The 25,615-nt window shown below is 41.4% G+C and overlaps 2 protein-coding genes across 4 annotated transcripts in view; both read right to left on the bottom strand.

Moving 5' to 3' along the window:
• Window positions 1-51: 51 nt before the first annotated feature.
• Window positions 52-8,531, bottom strand: cdkl1 (cyclin dependent kinase like 1 (CDC2 related kinase)). Its single transcript, XM_084380691.1, has 10 exons — window positions 8,427-8,531; window positions 7,364-7,607; window positions 5,511-5,632; window positions 3,511-3,583; window positions 3,046-3,136; window positions 2,103-2,303; window positions 1,844-1,926; window positions 1,695-1,751; window positions 1,419-1,580; window positions 52-904 (listed from the first exon to the last, which is right to left on the bottom strand). The coding sequence occupies exons 2-10, from the start codon at window positions 7,529-7,531 to the stop codon at window positions 803-805; spliced, it is 1,059 nt and encodes a 352-aa protein (XP_084236817.1). The 5' UTR covers window positions 7,532-7,607; window positions 8,427-8,531; the 3' UTR covers window positions 52-802.
• A 1,947-nt stretch (window positions 8,532-10,478) lies between these two features.
• Window positions 10,479-25,615, bottom strand: part of map4k5 (mitogen-activated protein kinase kinase kinase kinase 5) — a 31,239-nt gene continuing 16,102 nt past the window's right edge. For 2 of the 3 annotated variants that reach the window (XM_084381548.1, XM_084381547.1), the window contains exons 13-34: window positions 25,340-25,456; window positions 24,423-24,501; window positions 23,447-23,518; window positions 22,347-22,405; window positions 22,140-22,207; window positions 20,493-20,537; window positions 20,369-20,411; window positions 20,060-20,270; window positions 19,749-19,834; window positions 19,286-19,327; window positions 18,958-19,042; window positions 18,782-18,861; window positions 17,670-17,730; window positions 16,766-16,880; window positions 16,500-16,558; window positions 16,168-16,271; window positions 15,852-16,029; window positions 15,604-15,672; window positions 15,404-15,496; window positions 15,130-15,200; window positions 13,244-13,299; window positions 10,479-11,470 (exon numbers count right to left, since the gene is read on the bottom strand). In XM_084381548.1, coding sequence (XP_084237674.1) covers window positions 11,383-11,470; window positions 13,244-13,299; window positions 15,130-15,200; window positions 15,404-15,496; window positions 15,604-15,672; window positions 15,852-16,029; window positions 16,168-16,271; window positions 16,500-16,558; window positions 16,766-16,880; window positions 17,670-17,730; window positions 18,782-18,861; window positions 18,958-19,042; window positions 19,286-19,327; window positions 19,749-19,834; window positions 20,060-20,270; window positions 20,369-20,411; window positions 20,493-20,537; window positions 22,140-22,207; window positions 22,347-22,405; window positions 23,447-23,518; window positions 24,423-24,501; window positions 25,340-25,456 — 1,881 coding nt within the window. In that variant the 3' untranslated portion in view covers window positions 10,479-11,382. The remainder of the gene's footprint in view (window positions 11,471-13,243; window positions 13,300-15,129; window positions 15,201-15,403; window positions 15,497-15,603; window positions 15,673-15,851; window positions 16,030-16,167; window positions 16,272-16,499; window positions 16,559-16,765; window positions 16,881-17,669; window positions 17,731-18,781; window positions 18,862-18,957; window positions 19,043-19,285; window positions 19,328-19,748; window positions 19,835-20,059; window positions 20,271-20,368; window positions 20,412-20,492; window positions 20,538-22,139; window positions 22,208-22,346; window positions 22,406-23,446; window positions 23,519-24,422; window positions 24,502-25,339; window positions 25,457-25,615) is intronic. The other variant, XM_084381549.1, reaches the window with a different exon arrangement.

Below are 25,615 nucleotides of genomic sequence, written 5' to 3' on the forward strand. Positions count from 1 at the left end.
AGTCCAGCAAAGAGAAACATTTAAGCACTTTATAATGTTGACACCAGAGGGAACTATTCTTTAGTTTATTATATTCTCAACATTCAAGGTAATAAAGGTTACTCCGTATGTGAGTACACAGAAAACAGTTTGTGAAATCACATAATTTCTCTTTCGATTAGTTTGGCATTTGTACAACATCTGAGGACAGACGGATGGCTGTGAACATCCTTAGCACCAAGGTTCCAGAGATAATGAGTACAATGTGGTGTTTTTACTGCTATCTGCTAGTAAATGTGGGAATGTTTACGACTGTATTCACTCCTGACGTCAATAAATATTTTCAGAAAGTCATGACAAAAAAAGTCAAAGTTTTTGTCCTACATTTTAACGTACTCAAGACAATTAAACATTTAAACATCCCTAACAAAAACATGTCACTCTAACAGAGTCCATCGTCATATAAAAACTACATTTGGCAAACCAGGCAAGGCAGTACGTCATCGTTTTACCTTCGGGCTGCTCAGCGACTACGAGCAGAGCGGCACATCGCTCCTTGTCTTTACAAACTATACAAAATGCAACAGCTTGAAATGTAGGCAACGTACATAAACCAACATGTTTGAGTCCACATGTTGGGAAATAGTGCATAGACTGACATCTATATCCGCAGCCGACACGCCCACGTGATGAACAAAACTTTAAAAAGTGGTTGAATCCTCTTTAAAAAAAAAGGTGCTGCCAGAATCTGCTTAATTTCCTGAGTTTTTTTCAGAAAATGCTGCTGGTCCAAGGTGTTTGATTCAGCTGGTGAGCAGCGAGTTTAGATGTTCGGCAGGTGATAGTTGAACTTGCGCAGGTTGTTGTAGTACCTCTTGTTGTCCACGGCTGGAAAGATGCTGCTGCTGGTCAGCTGTGGCAAATACTGGATGGAGAAAAAATAACGCTTCAGGTTAATTTTGAGAGCAAGAAAGTATTTTTACATTGATACAACTACTTGATATGTTGATGAGAAGTGGCAAGAAAGGGATTCCTCTGGGTTTAATGATAAACATTTAAATAAAGTGAGAGATTTTTAAAGAGATTTTTCACCAATTTACAGTGTCCTCAAGTCCTTCAGTGTGAGACAGTCACTCCTGAATTTATCCTTTTTTGTGACTTGTATTATTACAAAGTTTCAAGATATTCTGCCAATAAACTGAGCCAAAATTCCCTGATCAAACTTTTTTCTTGCAATATTTACATAATTCCCATCAATTCGTTCCTGAGATTGTCAGCCTGGACGTATAAAAACACAATTTTGCTTCCAGATTTTACAGATGCTGAATGCTTGACAAGACTCACTTGTAGTTATGTAGTATTTAAAAAAGAAAAATGCCACTAGCCCTGAATACAGTGTTTTAAGTCCAGTCATTATCTCTGTACAGAAGGCTAATTACCCCAGGAGGAAGGTGTTTGCGAGGTAAACGTGTCCTCTTGTTGCTGGAGCGGTCCTGCTCTCGAGACGTGCTCTCGCTCTTCTCTCGCAGGCTGTCGAAGTACGGGTGCTGGAGGAGCTGCTCACAGGTCAGCCGCTCGGACGGGTCCATCCTCAGACAACCCTGAACCAACGAAACCATCTAGACCTTTACGCACTGTTTCTGATTTGTTGTCACGTGAATGAATGTTTTTCAAAATATTCGCAATTTCAAGATCTTTTTTCATGACATCTTTACCTTCATGAGACTCAGAGCTTGATGTGACAGATTTGGATATTTCTGCTCCAAAGGTTCCTGCAGAAAGAAAAGAAAAATGTTTCAGTGAGGTTTTGATTTGACGTGATTTAGTGATGATGCACGTAGATGGCGGGGGTGGTGCGTCTCACCATCTCTTGCGGCTCTGGGACGGAAACTCCACAGAAGAACTGGTTGTTGCTGAAGACCTGCTGATGTCGAGGGATCAGATCTCCTGCGGAGCATGAGAGTTTAGTAAATCAAGCTAATTTTTCTTTTTTTTTCCATTACTCCTGTGAATTTATGTAAGCTTATTGTTTGTCCAAAAGTTTCTATAAGCTATACATCATCATTTAATCACAATGTAGTTCCACTGAAGGACAATAAATGACAGCAGCAGGTTGGTCTCACCGAGAGTCTTCCTGATCAGGTACAGTTGGTCCATGTCAGACTTCCCGGGCCACAGAGGGATCCCTGACAGCAGCTCAGCGAACACACAACCGATCGCCCACACATCCACCGGAGGGCCGTACTGAGTGTCTCCCACCAGCAGCTCAGGGGCCCGGTACCAACGAGTCGCCACGTAGTCTGTGTAGTAGTCACATGGACCGGCTGATAGCACGAAACACAGAAACACACGTCACATAAGGTGCGAACAGAATGAGGTCATGGTGAAGGTAGAAGGAAACATGTAAAGATGTGATGAGACTCTGACTATCGTACACATCTCTATTTTTCTCTGCACAGAGCCCCTAACCCTAACCCTGATTGATATATGGGTTGACTGACATTGGCCTGCCACGGATAAATCTGTATTGGCATATATGCTGCCTGTTTTTAGAGATTATATAATGCAGAAAAAGATGTTAGGGTTCATTTATAATGAAGTCTTTGTCACACGGGTGTTTGGCAAGCAGATTTTATGGATAATTGCGAAAAATGTGTGCGTGTTGGCCGATATATTGATCCTGGATATCGAAATGAATAAGCATGGCCCCCAAAAATCAGGCCAGGCTCTAATTTTTCAACATCAACATCAACATCAACCAAACATGTGGTCTAAACTGAGGCATTTTCAACCTAAGACTAGTACGGTATAGTTTTTGTATAGTTTGTACAGTTATAATATATCTGTAAAGGTTTTTGTGTGTTGCTCAGAAATTTCCTGATACACTCTTGTGTTGCGTAATGACGACTGAATCAATCTCGAAACTATTTCTGATTTTGTGGCTGCAAATCTGAAACCCACTACGTTCACTCACCACATCAACACCCCTCAATATGACATGTAAGGACAGCAGCGTCCAGCAGGTGGCGGTGTCAGATATAAAGCAGCTGTTTATTAAAGACTCACTGAGAATCCTGGCGAACCCAAAGTCACAGAGTTTGATGACTTGGTGTTTGGTGATGAGGATATTCTCCGGCTTGACGTCTCGGTGGATGCACTGCAGGAACAGAAACAAGAAGAACTGAATCACTGTGAGGTGCTGAGAATATAAAGGGTCTGTGTGTGAGAGACAGTGAAAGAGAGAGAGAGTGTGTTTTTTGGACTTCATGCCTCCCTGTTAAATGGGGGCCTTGTAGCACTTGTTGTGCCTAGGTGATACATTAACTGCTGGTCAGCCAAGGGGAAGGAATTCTTGTTAAAAAAAAAAAAAGAGCTATAAAGCAGCAGACGGCTCGGTGGGAGCTGAAGGAGGGAGGAGACCGGAGGAATTCAAAAACAAGCTGAAGGGAAGCTTCGACGACAAGACAATACACTGTATACTACATGAAGAGACACATCAGAGTAGAATCGGAGGACGAGTCAATCACTTACATTTTGTTTGTGACAGAAGTTGACAGCCTGAAGTGTCTGCCAGGTTATACTTTTCACAAGGTGCTCAGGAACACTGTAACACACAAAATCAAAATGTTAAGTTTTCTCTATAAACACCATTTCCCTGCTTTCACACATGGTTCAGATTTGTTTTTCATTTTTGGTGACAAACTCTCCACACCTTCATTTATCACTGCCTGCATGGTGTGCTCACATGTAAAGATTAAAAGAGACATTTTATGCTTCTTTGTAAAAGGTCTTGAAAGTTAAAAAGGTTAAAGTCTGCATCAACTGGAGCTCCTCTCTCCCACAGAAAACACTGCTCCTGAAACGCCTCATGAGCAGTCCCGCCTTTAACTCTGTGACTTCATGACATCACATTATGTCACAGAGTCACATATTGTCATAATTTATGCCTAGCAGCTAGTTTGGCACGAAATAATTTGATTTAACACAACTGCTCTGTTGTTGTTAGCCGTGCTGGCTCAGACGTGCGTGAGTTGACCAATCAGAGCAGACTGGGTATTCAGGAGGCGGGCCTTAAAGAGACAGAAGCTAAAACAACCCTCGATTCAACGCAGCTTTCCTTTTACCTGCATAGTCTTCCTTTCATAAAAGCCCCTCAGCATGGTGGTGGAAGGTGTAGAACCAAGACCACTACATCGGTGTTCACCTCCTTTGTAGTGTATGTGTATTTGGTGGCTTTAGTGTGATGTCTGAGGTCAAAATTTAGTTTGAGCCTGGTTTTCTGAGCTTGTGAAGATGAGTGTGCAGTCACACATTTGTGTCAAGGGTTTCAGGAAATGGAGCATCATTACAAGAAGTGTCTTAAAATCGAGTAAAACTGCCATCAGTTAACTTATAAACAGAAAATAATCCGTGTAAAGGCAGACAACACAGGTGAAAACCCTGTGTGCAGCAGTTCTGTTATTCAGACGTCTCTCGTCCCTCAGACAGCTGTAGAGGACAGCGAGCGAGTTTTCAATGTGCGCCCACATGTTCAACACTGAGGCCTTTGTTGGTTCAGGGACCATCATCTATCAGTGTTGCCAGGGGAATGGCTAAATCGAGCCTTGTGACGGGCAATTAATACCAGCCTCCGCCCCTTCTCCCCACTTTGTTTTCTCTTCTTTTGAACCCTCTGTGTCCAGGAGGCTACAGGCCAGGACCAGACGGGGGAAACCAGACAGCGAAAACACTCCGTATAAAATGTGGCCGAGCCTAAAGAGTCCCGACAGCTCCCCGGCAGCAAGGCATTCTGGGAGAGCATCACTGTAAACATTCCACAGGGAGCAGGTCAGCCTCCCGGGAGACGAGCGTTGTGCCCGACAAAGCTCAGAGTACAGTGTGGTATACATGTAATGTAGCGGTAATAGAAAGTACACAGCACTCAGATTTATGCTCTCAGTTCATCACGTTATGTCCGTACAGTACACTGAGCTGTGTGTTCATTTCATATAACTCAGAATAAAGTCCCTAAATACAGATATTTACCTTTTATTGCATTACTAATACAAGTTTCTAACGCTTCCACTGCTTGGAATGGCCTTCATGATCATACTTTATCATGATATAAGTAAGAATATTTTTCCACATTCCTCCAAATGCATGACAGAATTACTTTCCTGTATAGTTGTACGCGAAATTGCATAAAAAATTACTTTATTTATTGTTTAATTTGATGTTTTATTCTATTCTAAATGTTTTTAGTTACACTTTATAATAACCATCAGTAATCGATGGTAAATTTATAGTTAAAGTTCAGTTAAAAGTTATTTTAATGCCCTACAAATATTGAGCTGCACTTTGCACAGTTGAATCGGAAAAAACCTTTTTCAGTTTTTGTAAAGTTGCCTGAAATTGAAGTTATAGTTGCCTGTAGAGACCTGATCCGTATCCTTTAACAGGGCAGCTGGTAATCTGTCACTTATCATTACACTAAACTGAGCGCCAAGAGTGTATTATTTTGTTCTCAGTAAACAGCACGGAGACACACCCACCCTCTGGGATGGCGGTCCAGCTCGTTGAGGACCGTGTGGTCGCAGTACTCGAACACGAGGTGGAGCTTCCGCTTGCGCCGGAACACCTCGATCAGATTCACCAGGTTGGCGTGTTTCAGTTGCTGCAGAGACACAAAACAAAGACAAAGACGTGTCAGAGAAATAACAACTACAAGTTCAACTAAAACTAGTAAACCAGCACATCCGTTTAGAGAACTGTACCATCTGTGGCTTGTTCTCAGCAAACAGACTAAACTGTTAACAGCTGGTGATAAACATGCCGTTACCCCTGACAACCTGTCCCCATCCCGTCCTATTTATGAGCTCTGGTGTCCAGCAGGCCACCAACACTCCCGCCCACCGCATGACTAATTAAACCACTGACTATTGTACCAGTACATCTTTGATAAGTATTACACAACAGGAAACAAACAGGTTTTGCTGTTTACGTTGTTATTTGTCTTGAACTCAGAGTCTCAAACAAAGACACAAACCGGAGCGATGACGCTCCTCCGGTGTCGAAGCCTTTTCAGTGTCTCATTTCCTGTTATTAAAATTAATTTCACATCCTAATTTAAGTACTTCAGTCGGCGCTGACCCTGCAGGGTTTTCTCCTTCATTTGATTACAACCCTATGAACCTCTTGTGAACGCTGCTCTTTCTCTTTTGTGCAGCAGCTACAAAAATGCTTCCCTTCTGTCTGCGGAGTGAATCGCTCGCTGTCCGTCCTGCTGGCTGCACAACAGAGGAGGAAGACTAACAACAGGATTTACATCTTTTACAGAATATCATCTATAGTTTGACTGTGTTATTACATTTTGTATTTCCAGGGTAGATTGTAAAGTTTTGTAAAGAGTAACTCAACTTTACCTTGAGCGAGTTATTATCTAATATTTTTGATTTGCTATCTCATAATCTTGAAAAGACAATTGTCACATACATTTGATTTAGTACGTTAAAATGTTTACTTGTGTCTCAAAATGTTGACATTTTCTGTCCTAATTTTGACTGAATGAGCCAAAATTTTATGTTCTATTTCATATGGAGCGATAAACTGCTGCTACTTTAATTTAATGTCAAATTATGAGTTTTCATCCAATAATTTTGATTTTCTACCCCAAAATCTTGACTTTTATTTCATAATTTGATATATGATTTATTCTATAGCCACATTTCTACGTACTAAATCCTAAATTTGACACACTATCTCATATGTTACACTGTTAATCTCAGTATTTTGTCCTGATGAAAACATGAGTCACTATCATTTAATTTTGACTTACAGTACGTCCAAATGTTTACTTTTATCTCATGATTTTGACATTTTCTGCTATAATCTTTAAGCCTAAACTTGACATACTAACTCATACGTTTTGATGCAGTGTCTCAAAACTCTGACTCATGAAATGAAAATGTTTACTTTTTATATCCAAAGGCTTCCTTGTAAAAAAAGTGTTTACATTTAATGTTTATTTTCTCCTTTTTCAGTTGCACTGCACCTCAAGTCTTCCACTGCTCTGTTTTAATTTTACCCATAGTTTTAATATTTGTTCTAGGTGTTTTATGTTTTTTAATCACCCACTGTTATAAGTTGTATGCCTCTTTTTATTCCTTATGCCTGCATGGCATTTTTCTGTTAGTTACTGTGTATTTTATGGTTGTTGTGAGGCTGGTTTTGATTAGTGCTATACAATATAAAAAAGAAATGAATAATAAACCTTTCCTGGCAGAAAGGGACTTCAACAGTTTGGTAAACCTGGATTGCTGCTACTTTAATTTCATGTCAGTCAAAAACATTAATATGAGGGAATGTTTGGGGGAAGAAACAGAAGGTATTAAAGATGATAACTGACCTTGAGCATCCTGATCTCCCTCAGTGCGATCTTCTTGATGATGGGGTCGTCCTCTGACTCCACAAACTTCTTGATGGCGACGATCTGCCCCGTGTCTTTGTTTCTGCACTTGAAGACGACGCCGTAGGAGCCCTCTCCGATCTTTCCAATCTTCTCGTACTTCTCCATCTCTCAGGCTGCACCAGCTGACATCCAGAGGGAAAAAAACACTTGTCCGGGAGGGTCTCAGGAGGCAGGACCGTCTCTGCAGAGAGGAGGCACAGGAGGAGTCGTCAGCGGGGCTGATCTGACCACCTGGTGCTTTTATGTAACAGTTCAATTAAAGCTGGAATAAATTCACAGTCAGGATCAAACCTGGGTCATATGATGGTTTGGTCTTTTCTTGAACAGATTCAATAATGATTTTATAAAACAAAAAACAGATTTTGGCAGCTTTTCTTGTGATGATATCAGCTATGTTGACTCACTTCTGCGGCACTGAGTCTGAGTTACTGTGAAAAACAGAGCTGAAAGTAAGAAAAGCACTCACAAGTATTCACATGCATCTTCTTTATCTTTATCTTCACTATAAAATCAGCTCAGGTTATGTTTAGCTACTTGAATACGTGGAGGTGAGCTCGTAAACTGCCTCCAGAAGACAGATTTCATTGCTTTGAGGCAACGCTACACCTGTCTCCAACAGCTAGATTGCGTAACGAAAACATTTGCAATGCAAAGTATATTAGGTAATTTCCCTGTGGGGACAGAGAGGGAAAACAGATAACACACACAGAGAGAGAGAGGGAACAGCCAGGGGATTTAAAATCAAAGTGCTGCACTTATAAACACACAAACAATGGAAAATATTAAATAAAAAGCAGAAAGGATGAATGAGCAGCTCAGCCTGCAGGTTTAAAACTGAAGGTAAAGGCTCGTATGTGATGTAAAAATAGTTCCCTTAATCCTAAAAGTTACCACATGAAACCAGCTGATCATAGAAAGTAGCACATCTCAATATTTACAGAAAAGACATATTCCAGTAAAAGCACTTCCTGTTGTGTGCAATGTAAAAGTCTCAACTCACTGTCAGTGGAGATGTTGTGAGATGTTGATCAGTCAGAAGTGACTCAGTTCAGTCTGAGGAGCTGCTGCTGCTGCTGCTGCTGCTGCTGCTGCCACACACGACGAGCTGGACGATCACAGCTCAACTGTCCCTGCAGAGAGGAGAGGAGGCAGCTTTAAAGAGTCAACACACATAGTACAAACCCTGACATCCGGTCACGTCTTTCAAAATAAAATACAACCTGTTCAAAAAGCATGCGAGTGAATTCAATTTGTATTTAAAAAAATTGCTGTTGTATGTTCTAATTTTTTATCAATCAATAAAATATGCCCTTGCCATCCCTTTTAAAGGTGCACTACACAGTTTTGGGGAAGAAATCCTTTTTTAATTTTGTATGTCTAAACAAACTAAATAAACAAACTGATTATGTTTGTGATACACGATGAACTAGGGTGAGTGTTAGGTTAACCCCGACCCTAACCCTAATCTGACACACACAAGAGTTTATAGAGTTTATAATAAAAACAAACAAACGTACAGATGCATGAGCCAAAGCAGGAGAACAAAGGCAGGAAGTGATTAAAGCACAAACTTCAAATAATTTAACCTTGTGATAATATATTTTTGTGAATCAGCTGATGCTTCCACTGGAGCAAAATTGTTATTAAAAGTTATCTTGTTTTTCTTAATAAACTTGTAATACTGTTAAGCTTTTGCTTTGGACAGAAGAAATAGAGTATGTAGTATACTGTATGTAGTACCTGTGTTTTAATATCATATTGTAAAGTTTTGGTGTTTTTATGCAAAACAAAACATTTTGAACTTACTTTTGTTATATATTGAACAAACCCCTTAAAGGTGCAATATGTAGCTTTTTATTAGCAGTTCTAGCAGCTTCCTGGTAGGTAATATGTCCTTTTTGTTCTCACCCCACTCTTAATCAAAATACAAGCCTGTTTTACTCTGTCGTTTACAAACTTTAATGAAAACATGTGACTTTAAAGTAGATTTAAAACTCATGTTCTCAGGTCTTGCAAACTGATGTTCTTGTATCAAGACCTCTGTCTGTTTATAGGCCTGGAAAAAAGTTGCGTAGTGCACCTTTTAAGAGAATTCAATTTTGATTTATATTATAGGTTTTTTTTTCTTTTACTATTTTTTCATTTGTTTTTATTTTCTCCTTGTTGAAGTATGCTGCGTGGAATTACTCCAGTATGAGGCGTGCTTAAAAATAATAACAACTGTTTGTTAAAAAAACTATATTTTTTATTTTGAAGGTGAAATTATCTCACTTCCTGCATCTGCCACTGACTCTCACTCTGAGCAACTTGACACATTTCTCCCTTTTCCACCACAGTTCCCATAGGAACAGCTGGATCCACCTTCACCTCCATATATACACACACTATATATCTATATCTATATCTATATATAATATAAATATCTATAATATATTTAATATATATATATACATACACACACACTATATATATATATATATACACACACACAAATATATATATATATATATATATACAGCATATATATACACATATATACTTATATGTGTATATATATATAAATAAATGAAAGCAGACTCCTGTGGGGTTTCTGTTGATTTGTAGACGTTCACACCTGACAGACTGAGCGTCAGAGACAAGTGTAAAAATAAAGTAGCAGATAAACAACTCAGAGGGGAATTCACTCACACGTCTAAAAACAATTTTAGTTAGCAGTTTTTGCTTGCACGACTTCAAACACTCTGGAGTCCACTTCATGTTTTTGAGGCCGTCAAACAATCAAATCCACATCTGTCCGTCATCATTCTACATACGACAGCGAGACGTAAACAGGGAGCTTTCATCATGACGTCTTGTTTTGTTGCACTGAGACCAATTAGTGCAGGCTGGTGAAGTCAGAGGAATGGCAGACTAAAGAGGGAAATGATGGAAACTAATACTCATCGTCTCCCCCCGTTCCTCCCATCAGAGACTCCTCATCATGAGGAGAAACTGCACATCATCAACTCTGTTACATCAAACTCACGACAACACACAAATAAACCAGAGTCTGTTCATGTTTTCTTGTTAACAACAGCGTTTTTTATTACAAAAACAGCATACATTAAACATTTTGCGAAGGGAATGCAAAGATGTTAACAAAACCTAGCATTGTCCCTCATTTTGTCATTTTATTTTAAATAAAAAAATGTACAAAAGTGCTTACATGGTGCAAATAATGAGAAGTAAAAGGTCTATAAAAGAGGAGGGTAAAGAAAAAAAATGTACATTATATCCAACTTCTAAAAATGCAGCAGAGCAGGAGAGATGCGACTATATTACATAGCAGTAAAAAGAACCCAAAGCTGCTCAGGAACTGTTCACTAGGTAGTTAATCCTCACACAGCAGGACCGCGCTGTCACTGTCTGCAAATCAAACATACCCTATTACTTTTACATGAGGTTAATAAATATTGCTTAAATAACCCACAATGCTCGCGGGTTTCTGTTTAAACTGATCTATTAGTCTGACTACAGAGTAAAATCTCCTCTCAAGCCTAATAACGTTTGCCACTGGCAGTGATTATGAGCGACATGTTACAGACAATAAGACAATAAATCTCCCATCGTTTGCTAATACAATCACAAATTCTTGTGAGTTTTAATGGCACTTTTTGTCAATAATACCTCTAGATAACTTGTTTGTAACTCAGTCCACAGTACGGAAAAGTGAGAAGAATGCAAAGTAACAACGTTCGTTTGAGATTTCTTCACCTTCTGCTCACAACAGTTTTCCTTTGTTTTGTGATGAGCAGAGCCACAGTGAATGTGTTGCTGGTGTAAGGCTGAAGAGGCTGACCTGTCGATCCTGTGATCAGTAACAAAAACTGTTTGAAACCAGACGTTTTCAGAGGTGAAAGTCTGGAGTTAGGCATCTTATCCACTTTCCTAACAACCATCCGACCTCTGGGAGAGGCTCAGTAACTGTTCTCGTGACCTGCTAAGATGTAGAGGTTGCTGAGGGCCGTGGGGTTGTCTGTGGGTCGGCTCTCCAAAACCACCACCCTGCAGAGGAAACAGACAGGACACTTAGCACACGGCACAGAGATACTAAAGGATGATGGTTGTTTTACCTTTGGGAAACTTTAATGTACATTAAAGAAACATTTTAGAGTAAAATACATATTTCCATCTCTGAGAGTTGAATGAGCAGACTGACTCCCCTCATGCCTGTGTGGTGGAAGCTGGGTAGCTCAGCCAGAGATGATATAAGAGAGCAGACAGACCACTTAAGGTATTTTTAATAAAATAAGTCTGTTACGCCAGAGATGACAGTTGCATGACACATATCCTGCCCCTTCTCCCCAAAAGGCAATTTTCTACTTTTTAACAGCTGAACAAGGAAACATGTCATCCAATCCTGTTGCTGCAGCGACACAAGCGCACAGATGAGATTCACAACAGTTTCAGAAGATGAGGATATCACACTTTTACACAAGTGCTTTTGTGACGTTGACCACCAGAAACTACCATATTAAAGCTTTTTAGACGGTCGATTTTGTTGTTTTCTACCTACCAGAGAGCCATTGGATTCAGTTTTGTCAGTTATGTAATCCTAACATTAAATGTAAATTAAAAGAAAACTATAGCGGTCTGGAAAGTGAAAATGTTAGAGATTACTATGAGGTCAGGGTATTGACTTCTTTCACCGACATAACCTGGAAATGTATAGCTTATCTTTTGTAAAGAGATTGAGAGGAGCTGCTAATTCAACAGCATTAACAACCAGTGACAAAACTCAAAGCATCATGTTCTTGGTGTCGTTCTCCAGAGGACTGACAGTTGATGCTAAACGGCACGTAACTGCCCTGATGTAGCCGTCACAGTCAGATAATGACAGCAGTGGGTGCATCTTCAGATGCACCCGTCTCGTGGCGGTGATAGGTGAGCAGGGAAGCTACAGTCCATACTGTCCGTTCCATCAGATGAAATTACAGAGGCATGGAGAGACACTCAAACCAGGCTGGCAGTGCCCGGGCGGCAGTGAATAAAACATGGAGGGGCTGGGCAGAGAGAGGCAGAGGCAGGCCGTGCTGCAGCGCCACGGGCACGGCGGCTTCATCAAGAGCCACTGATGGGAGAGCATCATACACTGAGTGTGTGTGTGTGTGTGTGTGTGTGTGAGTGTGTGTGTGAGAGTGTGTGTGAGAGAGAGAGAGAGAGAGAGAGAGAGAGAGAGAGAGAGAGAGAGAGAGAGAGAGAGAGAGAGAGAGAGAGAGAGGTGGGGAGCTAAATCACATACTGCTGTTTCTGCAGCTACAACCATGATGACATCAGTCCGGAGCTGAGATGATTAATAGATCCACAGAAAATTATTCTTGATGGTTTTCAGTCATTTTTTAATCAAACAGTGAAACATTATTTCACATATTATTTCATATAGTTTCCTGTTTTTCCTGTGAGGTGGAGTTGAGATGAAAATAGATTGAGGAGGTCAGGTAGAGACAGAGAGGCCGTCACAGTGAGGCAGCAGGAGATGAGAGCTGTGGGCTCACAACACAGCAGGTGAGCAGTGGTTGTTTGTTGGTTTCCAGGTAATAACACCTGAGGGAGGACGGCCATAATCACAAGGGCCTGTTATGATGGAGGTCAGGGGGCTGACAAATTACAGTGTGGATGGAAAGACAGATGAACAGGATAAGGGAGAAGGGAGAGTGAGGCCCTATTTGTTGTTGTTTCTTATAAGGTGAGGTGTGATATTTGTCCTTTGAGATTTTTGTGGTACGTGCTCATTCACTCTGCGTGTTTGACATAAAGATTAAATAACTCTGCACCAACCTGTCAGATCCAAGGAGGCGGAAGACTCTGCTTGGATCACAAATCTCCTGGGTCACCTGGGGACGAAAAAACACAACTGACTTCAACTGACAGCTGGTAGTCTGTGCATTTTAATGAATGGCGGTGCTGACGAGGCATTCACACGCACGAATAATAAAGGTTTGTTATTCTCATGACATTTTCACCACAGGTGTGGCTCTTATCTCAAGCTGTATGTTTTTATTAATTTTGTACTTCTCAAGCTACTCTTTTAGCACGTACTGCAGCTGCGCTTATAAACTATATACTCATGCATGCAGTACGCATACAGTTCAGACGTACTACTTCTTCATAAAATTGCACATTAATCTTTGACTCTCTTGCTCGTACATCTGTCAGATCCACAGCATGATATTTGAATTAAAAAGAAGGAGTATGTGATTTGGAAATCTCTCTGTGGCTCAGTTGATGTAAGGCATCTTCAGCTTCAGGATTGTGGGTCAGAACAGCCAGAAAAACAAGCTGGTCTGCAAACTGCAAAATGCGATTAGATGCAGTGTAACCTGGTATTTTTGGCATACTACACCTGGCATCCTACATATTCGTAAATCTTTTTGTAGCATACTAAGCAGTATGGAAGACCACCACAAAATATAACTAATTAGCTGTTTAGAGTCAGTACAAGACCCGTCAATCAATTTCAGAGTGAGAAAGTTCCCATGCAGCTCAGCTGTTTACACTTGGATTACTTATTGTGACCGACCCAACAAACAGTCTTTTAACAGACTGTAGGTAACCGAGTGCTGTCTCCAGGGACTCTGCGTTACTGTGTACAATCCTGGAGCTTACCTGTTCTAGTCACAAGATGTAGCCTGACACTTTGCAGTGTAAAAGACAAGGGCCCCTTCAAAACAAACTCTCACGTGTTGACATGACATGAAAACTTGTCGACAGATGCGAGATAGTCGCCGTGTGACACCTGCTGGGTGTAAGTCCTTGGCCCCAGGAGAGATCTGATCTGTTTAAGTCTAAATGAGAACAAGGTCTCGGGTGTTCAGAGAAGCACCCACCGAGGCGAGCACGGATCAATGGGCCTGCCCCCCTTTGAATGCCGTAGCTTTTGAGGGGAATCATAACGAGACAAAGGCTGAATTATTTAGCGCTGATCCCTGTTGTGTGACGGCGTTCGTTTATGATTGAGCATGAATTTTGCATGGCCGCTGACATTTCAAAAATCCTCGCTATGGGAGAACTGTCAAGCTGGGCTGAGCACAGACTCCACAAACAGCCCTTCTGTTCCATCCGAGCGCCGCGGACCACGTCTGACACGACGAGCTTTCAAAAGGGTGGCCCCGACCGCCATATCACTTTTCATAAAAACAGAATGCTTCACCTCCCTGTGATCTCTTGAACTTTTATTCTGCTTCTCGTGATCAGGTGAACATGGGATCCCTCCGTGAAAGGGGGACAAATTCATTACCTCGACCCGACACAAAGACATCGTGTCTGGCTCCACCCGAGGTCTAATCCTGGGCTCACCTACAGCATGTAGCCACGCATGTAAACAGCTGGCACTCAGGGTCTTTGTTGACGAGAGCCAGAGGTGTTTGTTCACATGTTGAACAAACAAGTCTGCATTCATGGACGTGACAAAGTGTGCATTCAGTGTTTCTACACTAGTGTCACTGGCAACCAATGAAAATTGATGCGCATATGCTGATGAAAATATTGATTTTAAAAGCTTTAAAATTAGTTTAATGGAAAGTTTTCTGAGTCATCTGCTTCTAAATGCTTTCAACAATAAAGTGGTGCAGAACTAGAACGCAGCACTTATGTTAAAATAACTACAGCGATAAGTATCTTTAATCTAAGGTTCACCCAGCCGTTGTGGTCATGGAATATTTTACCTCATTAGACTTGAAGCTCTTCCCCTGCATGCCATGTTTCCAGAAGGCCAGGACGCTGTCCTGAAGGCACACTGTCAGCAGAGGAAGTAAGAGGGCAACATTACCAACTATTCAGTTTGAGTTTACAAAAAGCCATTTGTCAATGAAATGGGTAACTTTGTTGGATATACAACCAGCTTTTTCTGTACATGTGATGAATGTCTTTCTCAATATTCCCCTTTTACCTCTATTGATGTACACAGACTGTGAAGCACATCACCTCTCTAAATCTTACCAACAGATCCGATGCCAAAGTCAAAACTGAGCTCAGACGCCAGCTTCTTGTTGGACTTGAGTCTGCCCTGGAGGTTAACAATCTTCAAATTTTCTGTGGAGAGAAATAATAAAAAGGCTGTAAGAACATGCACATCTGGACTAAATAAAAGCCATTTGTGAAGATTTTGGTCGAAGCTGACGAACAGAGACTGTACTTACGGTCCAAACACACCAACACTGTGTCTCTCTCCAGCTGGGTGACGTGGATCGCATCCACCTGTTGATTAGCTGCGGGAAGGAAACAGGATGCTGCATTTCACATGATTCACCAATGACAGATCCATAAAGACTTGGGACAATGCAGGCTACAATCAATAAACTCACTGTTTTTTTTAGTCAAACACATCTCTACAAACACGTCTCTCCGTATTGATTTCATGACGTTCATCTCTACATGCTTGACTTACTTGCTCCCATCTCTGTGAACCAAGAGGAGCAGGAGTTGAGGTTGATGGTCTCAAAGCGGACCACCTGGCCCGGCTCCGAGCCCTGGCTGATGGCCACACACACCAGAGGGTACTCCTGCTCAGGGACCACCAGCATCTCAAACACCTTCAGCGGGCTGGGCAGAGGGAAGTCAAAGTGCTGCCGCGGGAAGAGAGAGCCAACAAAGAGGTTAGTGAATAGTGAGCTGTGTAAAGATTCCCATCTCCAACTCTTACTCAGGAAACTTGTGGAGGAACAGTAATGTTTGAGAGGAAAGAAGGAAAATAGCCAACTGACCTTGATAAGCATAAACCTCTGCATGGGCTCATACCACTGCAACAGCACAATCCCAGACTGCAGCGCTCCACACAAATACTTGTGGCCTGTATATGGGTTTCTGACTGTGAAACAGAAAAGTGTAGCAAGACTGAGCGATGTAGGTCAAGTTTATATAACTAGTACATGAGAGAATTTAATTTATTCAAAACAAAAACAGAACAAAAACATGCAGCAAAGAAAAAGGAAAGACGTGGCTGGTGTGTGGATGTTCCTCATGTATTGACACAGTTTAAAATGATGGAAGGGTGAGTAAATAAAAACATGGTGGTTGGGAGGGAGAGGCCACTCACCAATGCAGCACTTGTGACAGCCCTTTGTGTCGGGGATCTTAGTTGTCAAGGCAAACCTCCTGAGGAGAGAAAACAGTCAAGTTGTTGTGACCGCAGTCTTAAAAGAGCTGATGACGTCTAGAATAAGGGAAGTCAGCCAGCGCTTCTCTTTTTTTTCTACCGCTGCAGCAGTTTGTCATGATGGTAGACAGTGAAGAACAAAAAGCCTGCACAGCAGGAGTGTAGCAACATACGTAAAGTTTTGACCCCGGGCTTGTTGGTCTCACCTGGGTAAAATTTTGTCTGGGAAACGGTGAGTCTGGAACTGAGCAGCCAGGCCGGGTTTCTTCAGCTGCTCGAACAGCCCGATGAGATTGTGGGAGTACAGCTGGAAGGTTTTCCCTACAGCAGAATACAGAATATGTAATCATCAGCTTTGTGACTGAAACAGTGAGTAGTGTAGTCGTAATTAGAGCCACAAGTTAAAATGTACTCGACAAGAACAGAGGAAACTTTTCTTCACATTTTCAATATTTCGAACATTATTTCTTCAAGTCCCATGAAGCAGGTTTCACATGTAGAAAGGTTAGATGTGAACAGGGGTAAAAACAGAAGTGTGATGATGATGTGAAGCATGATTACCTTCTGATGAAGCCAGTTAGTAGAATATCAAATCAAGCCAGGCGAGAGGAGGATGGACAGTGTCCAAGGGAAGAGGAGAAGAGAAAAGAGGTTAAGTATACCAAGGGGCAAACTGCTGAAGGTAAAACCGAAAGTAGACCTCGCACTTTGTAATCCCATCCTCAACTGTTAAACCGAGAAACGGGTTTGGGGCAACTAGGTCAGCCAAACAACAGTTTTGGTTTCAAACGGGTTTTCTGTCTGTTTTAAATGTATAATATAAACTACCATTGTTTTTGTCTCATACATTGAGATCAATATATCTGAGTGGTTCTTCAGCAGAAGAACAGGCTGTAAAGCCAGATGCGTCACTCATGAGTCACCGTGCTACAAGGACACAGTGTGTATAGAGGCTCTCTGATGGTAAACAAAAGAATCAGTTATTTCAGGGCTGCAGATATGAGAGGGACTGTCTTGCCCTCAGGGGCAGCCAGATAACACGGGACAAAGAAGCAGCAGGTTATGACAGTGGCCAGTGAAGCAGGAGGCTGGGATAGGTCCATCACTTACCAGATAAAGACATCAGGTTGTTGTTGATGACGTACAGCCATGTACACTTCCTCGGGAACAGCTAAAAGGGGAATTAAACAAACGTGTAAAAATCACTTTATAGTTAGGACATTAGTTCTTGAAGGAGGTAGTGAGTAGGAGTGTTTGCTCCCTTTGCTTGAAAAGCTACTGTCCAATTATAGAGCAAGAGCACTAGACTCTTGCTAGACTATTGTCTATCCCTGAGGTCACCACAACAAACTTGTGAGGAAGCTGCTTTTAGCCAAACACCCACAAAATATGAAACCATTTGTCTTTATATATTAGACTTGCTGACCGACATATCTTTTAAGAAGGGCCTATAATAAGCTGCTGTCTGTTTTGTAATCTTTCTAAAGAGACTACTGATGGCATTTTCTTCCTTCCACCTTGTATGTGTATGGTTTTAAACGTGTTTCTGGTGCTTTTGTTGCTTCTGAATAGTACAGCACTTTGACATTTATTCTTTATATGACAGGTGCCATATAAATAAAGTTCATTCATGCATTTAGAAGCATATCTGGCTAACTTAACAGTAGCTAACAGTAGCAGCAGATTGTTACTTTAAAGGCCAAAGAGCATTAACTATCTGCATTATTTTAAGGGGTGACATTCACTGTCTAGTATTTTCCTGGTGACTTTTTACATGGGAGCTAACAGCTTTAGCCTTTTAGCACAATAACGACTCTTTTCACTAGATTCTTGTTTTAAAAAACACATCAACAGGAATCATTGTGTCAGCAGTTAACTGTGCCCTGCTAAGATCCACCACTGACAGTGTGACAGTCATCTGTTTTAAAAATGAGAAGTCTGCTTTTGTCTATCTCAGTCTGAAATCAAATCATCCTTGGGTGTCAAATGTAAAAAAACTCCCTTGATGTGATTCAGAGATATCACAGTCACGAGACTTTGCATCATGACTGTCATCAAATCGAATCATTTCATTCTTGAGGCACTGTTGTAACTGTAAACTGCATGTGTGTTGTCTTAGAGCAGTAACTACGGGGGGCGGGGCTTTGTGATCAATAAATACTGTACATCGTTTTTAACAAATCCTGGTTCTAATAACCGTCTGAGATTTTCGCTGCTGGTACCTGCTCCATTGTAGCTTCATGTAGCTCATTCAGATTCAGCGTATAGATGCCATCCTCTGTCCCAAAGATCAGATACTGATCTAGAGGGAAAAAATAAAATAATATGAAGCACTGGTTTTCAGAGAACATGTCAATTCTGTGTGTTTGTGTACCGTATTTAATGCATGAAGCTTTACCTTTGGTGTCTGGATGAATCCATGAAGTGGCACAGTTGATCTTCAGTGGACAGCCATCAAACACTTTAGAGAAACAGGCTCCCATCTGAAATGAAAAGGCAGCATGGCTCAGAACAGGCAGCCTCTGGCTCAGTGAAGCGCTAAATGTCAGCCAGGGTTTAATGATCTGAAGCTGAGCTGAGCAGCAGCAACCACAAAGCAGAAAGCTCTGTGGACCCCAAATATCTACAGAATGTACAGCAGCAGCAGCTCAGACGGGTTTAATAACAGTGTCCATGAAACCAGGCCAGCGGAAAGACGTGAGGGACAATACATATGATTCACTCACCAGCACTTTAGGAGTGGGAGGCAGACCGTTGATAGCTGGTTTCTGAGGAAGAGTGAGGAAACAAAAAACAATAAAGTGATGTAGATCCAGAATACACACACACAAAACACCAACCGTTTTCAATTTAGCTGCTTAGATTAGCTCCAGTCAAACAAAAAACAATATGGGCTGTTTTCTATTGTGTCTGTCAAACTCGGTTAAATGTTCAACACGAGTGGACGCCAAATTTCCCTCGTTAACTGTTAACGTTTGGATCTCACCAGGGAAAAAACACCATATTTGAGGTTTCAGTGCAAACTCAGCCAAGTAGTTGGAGACACTCCACATATAAAATATAGACTCGTAAACCACAGATGAAATTTTGATCCTAAAACCCACTGAAACTGAAGATGAGTGGAGCGTGGCTGTCACGACTGACATACATATTTGAACGTATTATGTCTTGCAATATCTTCAGACTCACAGGAAATTCCTTTTTCTCCTTCCGGTGCTGTCGGTTGGGTGGTGCTCTGGGACTGCCTCCATTCACACTGTCGTCCGAGTCGTTATCTGTCCAACGACATTTGTGGTGTAACTATTAATCACACTGTCAGGCACGCAGAATTTACATCCAAAGATTACAACATTTACATCAAGGTCCCTTACCTTTACATTCAGATTTACTGAGAGCTTGCAAAAATAAAACCAGTGCTCATTTAGAGACCCGCTCAGTTTCAGTTGACAGAAACTAACCAAAGGAAATTGCACGTAAATATACAAAAGACTGATGCTCACCAGGATCAGAGGCATGGGACAAAAGGCCGGGACTGCTGACGCTTGCAGAGAGGTAATCTGGAGACGAGTGCTCCACCTTGTTGCCCTGCTCAGGTGTGCTCTGTCTGCGAGCCACCTGGCTCGGTCCGTTCTCAGAGTTAGGGAATCTCCGAACCGTCAGAGACCTCTCATCGTTAAGGCCAAGCTCCTCAGATGAGCTGTTTAATCTCGGCTGAAGGAGGATGTGGGGGAGAGAGAGAAAGAGTGAAACAATCTGCAAAAATCCAAACAGTAAAAAAACCAAAACATGTAAATCATTTTTGGTCTCACCTTTGGCGGCAGAGGAGGAGGAACCCCTGGCTTGATGGTTGACCTGAAATGGAGATTTTTTTATTTAAAAAGATGTAAACTACAGCAATGAATGACGAAATCTTAATGTATTGACGTCACTCACAGCTCCACTTCTTCAAAGGCATCTTCAAGGTGAGCGATGTGTCCCCTGCAGAAAACAGACACAGTAATCAGTGTGGAACATAAGACTCATCAGAGCTCAGGAGGCGTGTTAATGGTGTAAATGTTTGTGTAAAATCCCTCCTTAGAGATAATGAGAGTATGACTCTAAGGAGAAGAATCGTAATACTGGAACCGAGCATCATGGGATGGAAACCACAAGAAAAATACTTCAAGGTATGTCTCTGTCTTGTCAAACAAGATGTTGCACTTATCATCACTTATTATGTCCACTATGATAATAGTGGGCAGGATGATCGTGACATGAAATTTTCTACATGAACATGAAATACTAGAAGACCTATATGTATGTTGATGCAATTCATTGCTCACCCTGCAAAACATGTGCACATCAGTGCGGGTAATTACCCTAAATTATAGGTAAAAAGCTGTTAAAACTATTATGCCTATATCCAGCTCCCTTCCAGTCTCTACCTCTCAATAGGCCTGATTATTCATAGATATGCGGTTAATTACCTGCTGCTGCCACAACTGTCCAATCAACAAATCACCTGTCGGTCTGTGTAACTTAATTTACTTCTTGTTTTGTTTGTGCAAGAATGGATAATCTCTTCCTTGTTTTCTATCAGATGAATTTGTGAATACACTAGGTATTTTCCTGTCCCTTTCTACATTGCATTGTTCTACCTGCCTGTCTGAGTCACATGTATGCAGCAGGATGCACGGTTTGGATCTACAGCTATCATCATACCAAACATGGTGAATGGAGAGGTGTCAGGGAGGGTGATTTATGGACATGGTGGGAGCTAAACCTCACTGCGAAAAGGGTGGGGGACCAGGCGAGGGGTGGATGGCTTAGAGTTTACAGCGCACACAGTGTTAGTGTTACCGTTGGAACAATTCGTCCTCAACGCTTTTGAGAAGGCTCCTTGATGCGAAAGAGAGACAGACAGCCACAAGAGGACAGAGAGAAGAAGTGGAAGGAGAAAAACAGTCAAAAGCACATGGACAAGTGAGAGGGAGCCAAAAAAAACATTTTTAAGTGCAGGTGGGGAGAGTGAGTTCATGCACAGACACAGGTTAGCGTCAGTGAACAAGCTGGTTAAAGTGAGAGACAGTGAGGAGCATCAAAAAGAAAATGTATTGACATTTAGTATCAACAAGGATATCAGATTACAGAACTAAACTAATGTATTTTACCACCAATACTTCATGCAGCTTTACATTTTGTGTTTTATTAATAGTACAATTGATTCCAAAAGAGTTGGGACGCTGTATAAGGCATAAAACACATGAAATGATGGACGGGGCACACTTCATAAAATTGTTGTTGGAAAATACAGTTTGTTTGCAAATGGTTGCATTCTGTTTTTATTTACGTCTTAAACAACGTCACAACTTTTTTTTGGGAATCGAGGATGTAACAGATTCAAAATACATAAAATAACTACAGCAACAAAACTTTTACTGTGTGTGTTTCCTTTCTGAGGATGAATCTCAAGAGATGCATCCATCTAATACATAAACCAGGTCCAGATCGAGATCAAGACAGAGAGAGACAGAGAGAGTGAGAGAGAGTGAGGGGGGGTAAATAGGAGCAGTTCCCGTGACAGCAGTTTCCATGGATTACCTGGTTGTTATTCCTCCCTCTGCAAATGGACTCCACGGGGAAGGGAAGTCATTATCTTTACTCACATCCTGTGGAAAGCCACACACACACACAAAAATAGATTTTTAGAAAACCTGCATTTATAAATTTGCAGATATCATTTTTCTACGTGCAATAAAATGAAGTGCTTAGTGGTTGAATGTTGATTAAACTAAATACAACTATTACCATTTCAGAATGAGCTTCAGTTTCCTTCCGGAGCGGTGGCTCAAACTGGAGCTTGTCGACTGTAAATGAAAAAATCTAATTTAGCTTTTCGATCATCTTGCACACACCTTAGGCACTAGAGGGCATCAGCGCCCAACACTTCAAGACACACAAAGCCTTGGGAGTAGCACCCTTGTGCATTAGTAGCGGCCAAGAGCATTGGTAAACACGCTCAGTCCATTCTTAGCAAAAAAAGAAAAAAAAGAAATCACTTGTAAGAATAAACCAAAAGCAGATCGACTCCATTACAATGTACCTGCCAAAACACCACAGAGGTCCTCTGCAGATTTATTATGCCGCTATGTATATGTTTGGTCTGGAGTCTGATGAGTTGGTCACCAAAGACAAACACAGATTACACTTGACACTAACCAGATCTGCTCAGTTTGGGGAAAATATTGGTGCGAGAGCAAGAATTACAAATAAATCACAGAACAGATTCGTCTGAGTTTAGGTTTGAGGTCACATTCTTTCAAACTGTTGATCTCATACAGGAGATTGGTTTAGTGTCCAGTGTAAACACGGTGTGATCCTGCTGTAATAATGAAGGCGAATAAATCAACCGACCTGCCAATAAATCCTCCCACATAATCAGCTTCTCATTAACAAAGAAACTTTGTATTCAAGAATTCAAACCACAGATTTGTGTGTTTTTCTGCTCGAGGAATGCTGATAATGTGGAGGTGCTGCAGCATTTAAAACACTGATAACAACGAGGAGGTGAGTCACCAACATACAGAGAAACATTTTGAGCAAGTGAAGTTGAGGAGTCAGGTGAGAAGCGAGTCAAACTTTACTTCCTTGTTAAGATCTGATTAGTCATTACAACGTTATTTTATTTCAGTCAGTCTTACAGGAACCAGGATGTCACAATGTTTCAAAATATTCGAGCTAAAGGAACAGTAAGTAATCACCCCATGCAGAGGAGCTCACCTTATTAGTGCCACTTAAATCTCAAACACAATGTTCTGTTATGTACTACATCATGATCCTGTTTCTCAGGAAGTCTTAGGAGTGAGCTGGGGAACAAACACACACTGTCTCACTACACTGTCACTGACCTGCAGCCCCCCTGTGTCCCTCAGTGAAGCTAGGACTTGAGCCTGGCCCTCCTTGGACTGTCCCATTGTTTGCTTCATGCAGGAGGGAAAGTCAGACGTAATTGTGAGAAATAGAGATTACAACTAAACAGGAAGTGAATCTTGCACAAACGATCAAAGAACGGACAAGCACATAACACAATGAAGCTACAAATAAAGACATCAAAAACATGTATGTTACGTGCATGTCAGTGCCCTCGACTAAGGCATGCACTGCTTTGCACCGGTCTTATTACAAAGGATGGGTTAAAGGGAGAGTTTACTCCCAGATCGAAAATTTTGGGGTGTCCCTTTGAAATTCAAGGAATGAATTTCGGGCAACAATAATGGATTACCTAACTTAAATATAACACACTTCCAACAAAGACACATATCTCAACACTGGACTGTTACAACATCAACCTAAGATGATGACATGAGAAACACACACTTCAGACACGACACAGCTTTCAACTCTATCTAGAACGACTGACGGCAACACAGACACACAACAACTTCCCTGAAGGGGGACAATCTATTAAGCTGGATCCTCTGCCAAATTCAGTTCCAACAACTGTTGACTGGAAACCAAATTCTTCAAGAAACCTCTATGACCCCTTCAGACAAGCTATTACACATTATTCATTGAGTAAAACAATGAGCGACAGTGAACTTGCTACTAAAAATTATCACACAACACAGAAGCATCGTGGATTTCTACTACATCCACTTTCTCTTCCGTGAATCCCCGGGCTATTTTTACACACACTACCACATGCTGTGGTCTGGAAAAGTGCCAGGGACTGCTTCAGGATTAGTGGGATGACCCTCAGACAAGCCGCCAGAGCTCTATCAGGCTAAACAGCCGGGGTGACTGACACGCTGACCAATGACAGGACAGACACAAGGCAGGGGGGGTTGGGTCTTGGTGATGGGTTTGGGCTTTTTGTTCACTTACAGTCAATCTCTGAGCGCGTCCTCTCGGCTCGGGCATGTTTGTTGGTGGAGCGGATGGTGTGTCTGACTGCAGAGAGGGGCTGGAACAAAGAGTGAAGAAGACAGAGATTTAAAGATAAGCAAATAGGCTTTAACAGTGGGAGCAGCACTTGGCAAGACAAGTGGGTGAAGTGTTATTAAATTATGAAACGACGATGCTGCATTGCTTCAAGTCATTTGGCACAATCATGATTTTACTCTTATGAAATAATCTGGAGAAACAACTTCCCAAGCAGAACTGAGAGCTACTTTTTACATCATCACATTATTATGCATCCCAGAGGCTGTTTGTTTGCAACAAGCTCCATTGCTTGCAGTCAATAGCCTTCAGGGTTTTTTCATTCATCGCGGCCAACACAGTGCTACTGCTGTCAGGGGGGAGAAATAGCACAATGGTCTTTTAAAAGGCACTGGTACCACCTCTTTGGCTGCCACATAGATGTGACGTTGATTCCAGTTGGAATAATAATGTCGATGGAGAGAATCAAGAAGAGGGGGAAGGGAAGTTTTAGGGGAAACATGGAAATAAACTTCAGCGAAGCTCACCTTTTATCTTTTACTGTCACGTTGCTGAGAAAAACGTGCTAATATTGACATTCACTGTTGATAGTCTGTCAGTGTTTGCATGAAAGATATTTGTTAAGAAAGATGAAAGATTTATTATCTTGAACATTGTCCTGCAGCCAGACAGTCAAAATGGAGCACATTTATTATATTTCCAGGTTTATACTTTAAAAAAAGTTGTCGGTTCTCATCTTCTTATCTCTGATCGGTTCTTTAAGGCCTTTCAACTTCCTTCCTAGTTTATTAAAGCAAAAGCCAATTTTCCCACAGTCTGTTTTCAACAAAACAATACAGTCTGTTTTTTTAAGTCATTACCTCAAGGTCATCATCGTCCACCTCACTGTAATGCTGGTGGTTGTCTGGGTTGTTCATCTTATCAAGGAGGTCAACGGCGAGCCTCCTTGTCAAACCCGTCTGGGCCACGTACACATGCTGCAATGAAACAAGACAGAAACTGATGCATAGTTTGAGAACAATAGTTCATACATCTCTAATCTCACAAACAAGGTCCATGCAGCCAGGAAGATTAACATTCCTACAGGAATGATATCAAACTCCCTAGTTTCACTGTTAGAGTAATTAAACTGTCTG

Source organism: Pagrus pagrus (genome assembly GCF_965226575.1).
Source record: "Pagrus pagrus genome assembly, chromosome: 18".
NCBI lineage: Eukaryota > Metazoa > Chordata > Actinopteri > Spariformes > Sparidae > Pagrus > Pagrus pagrus.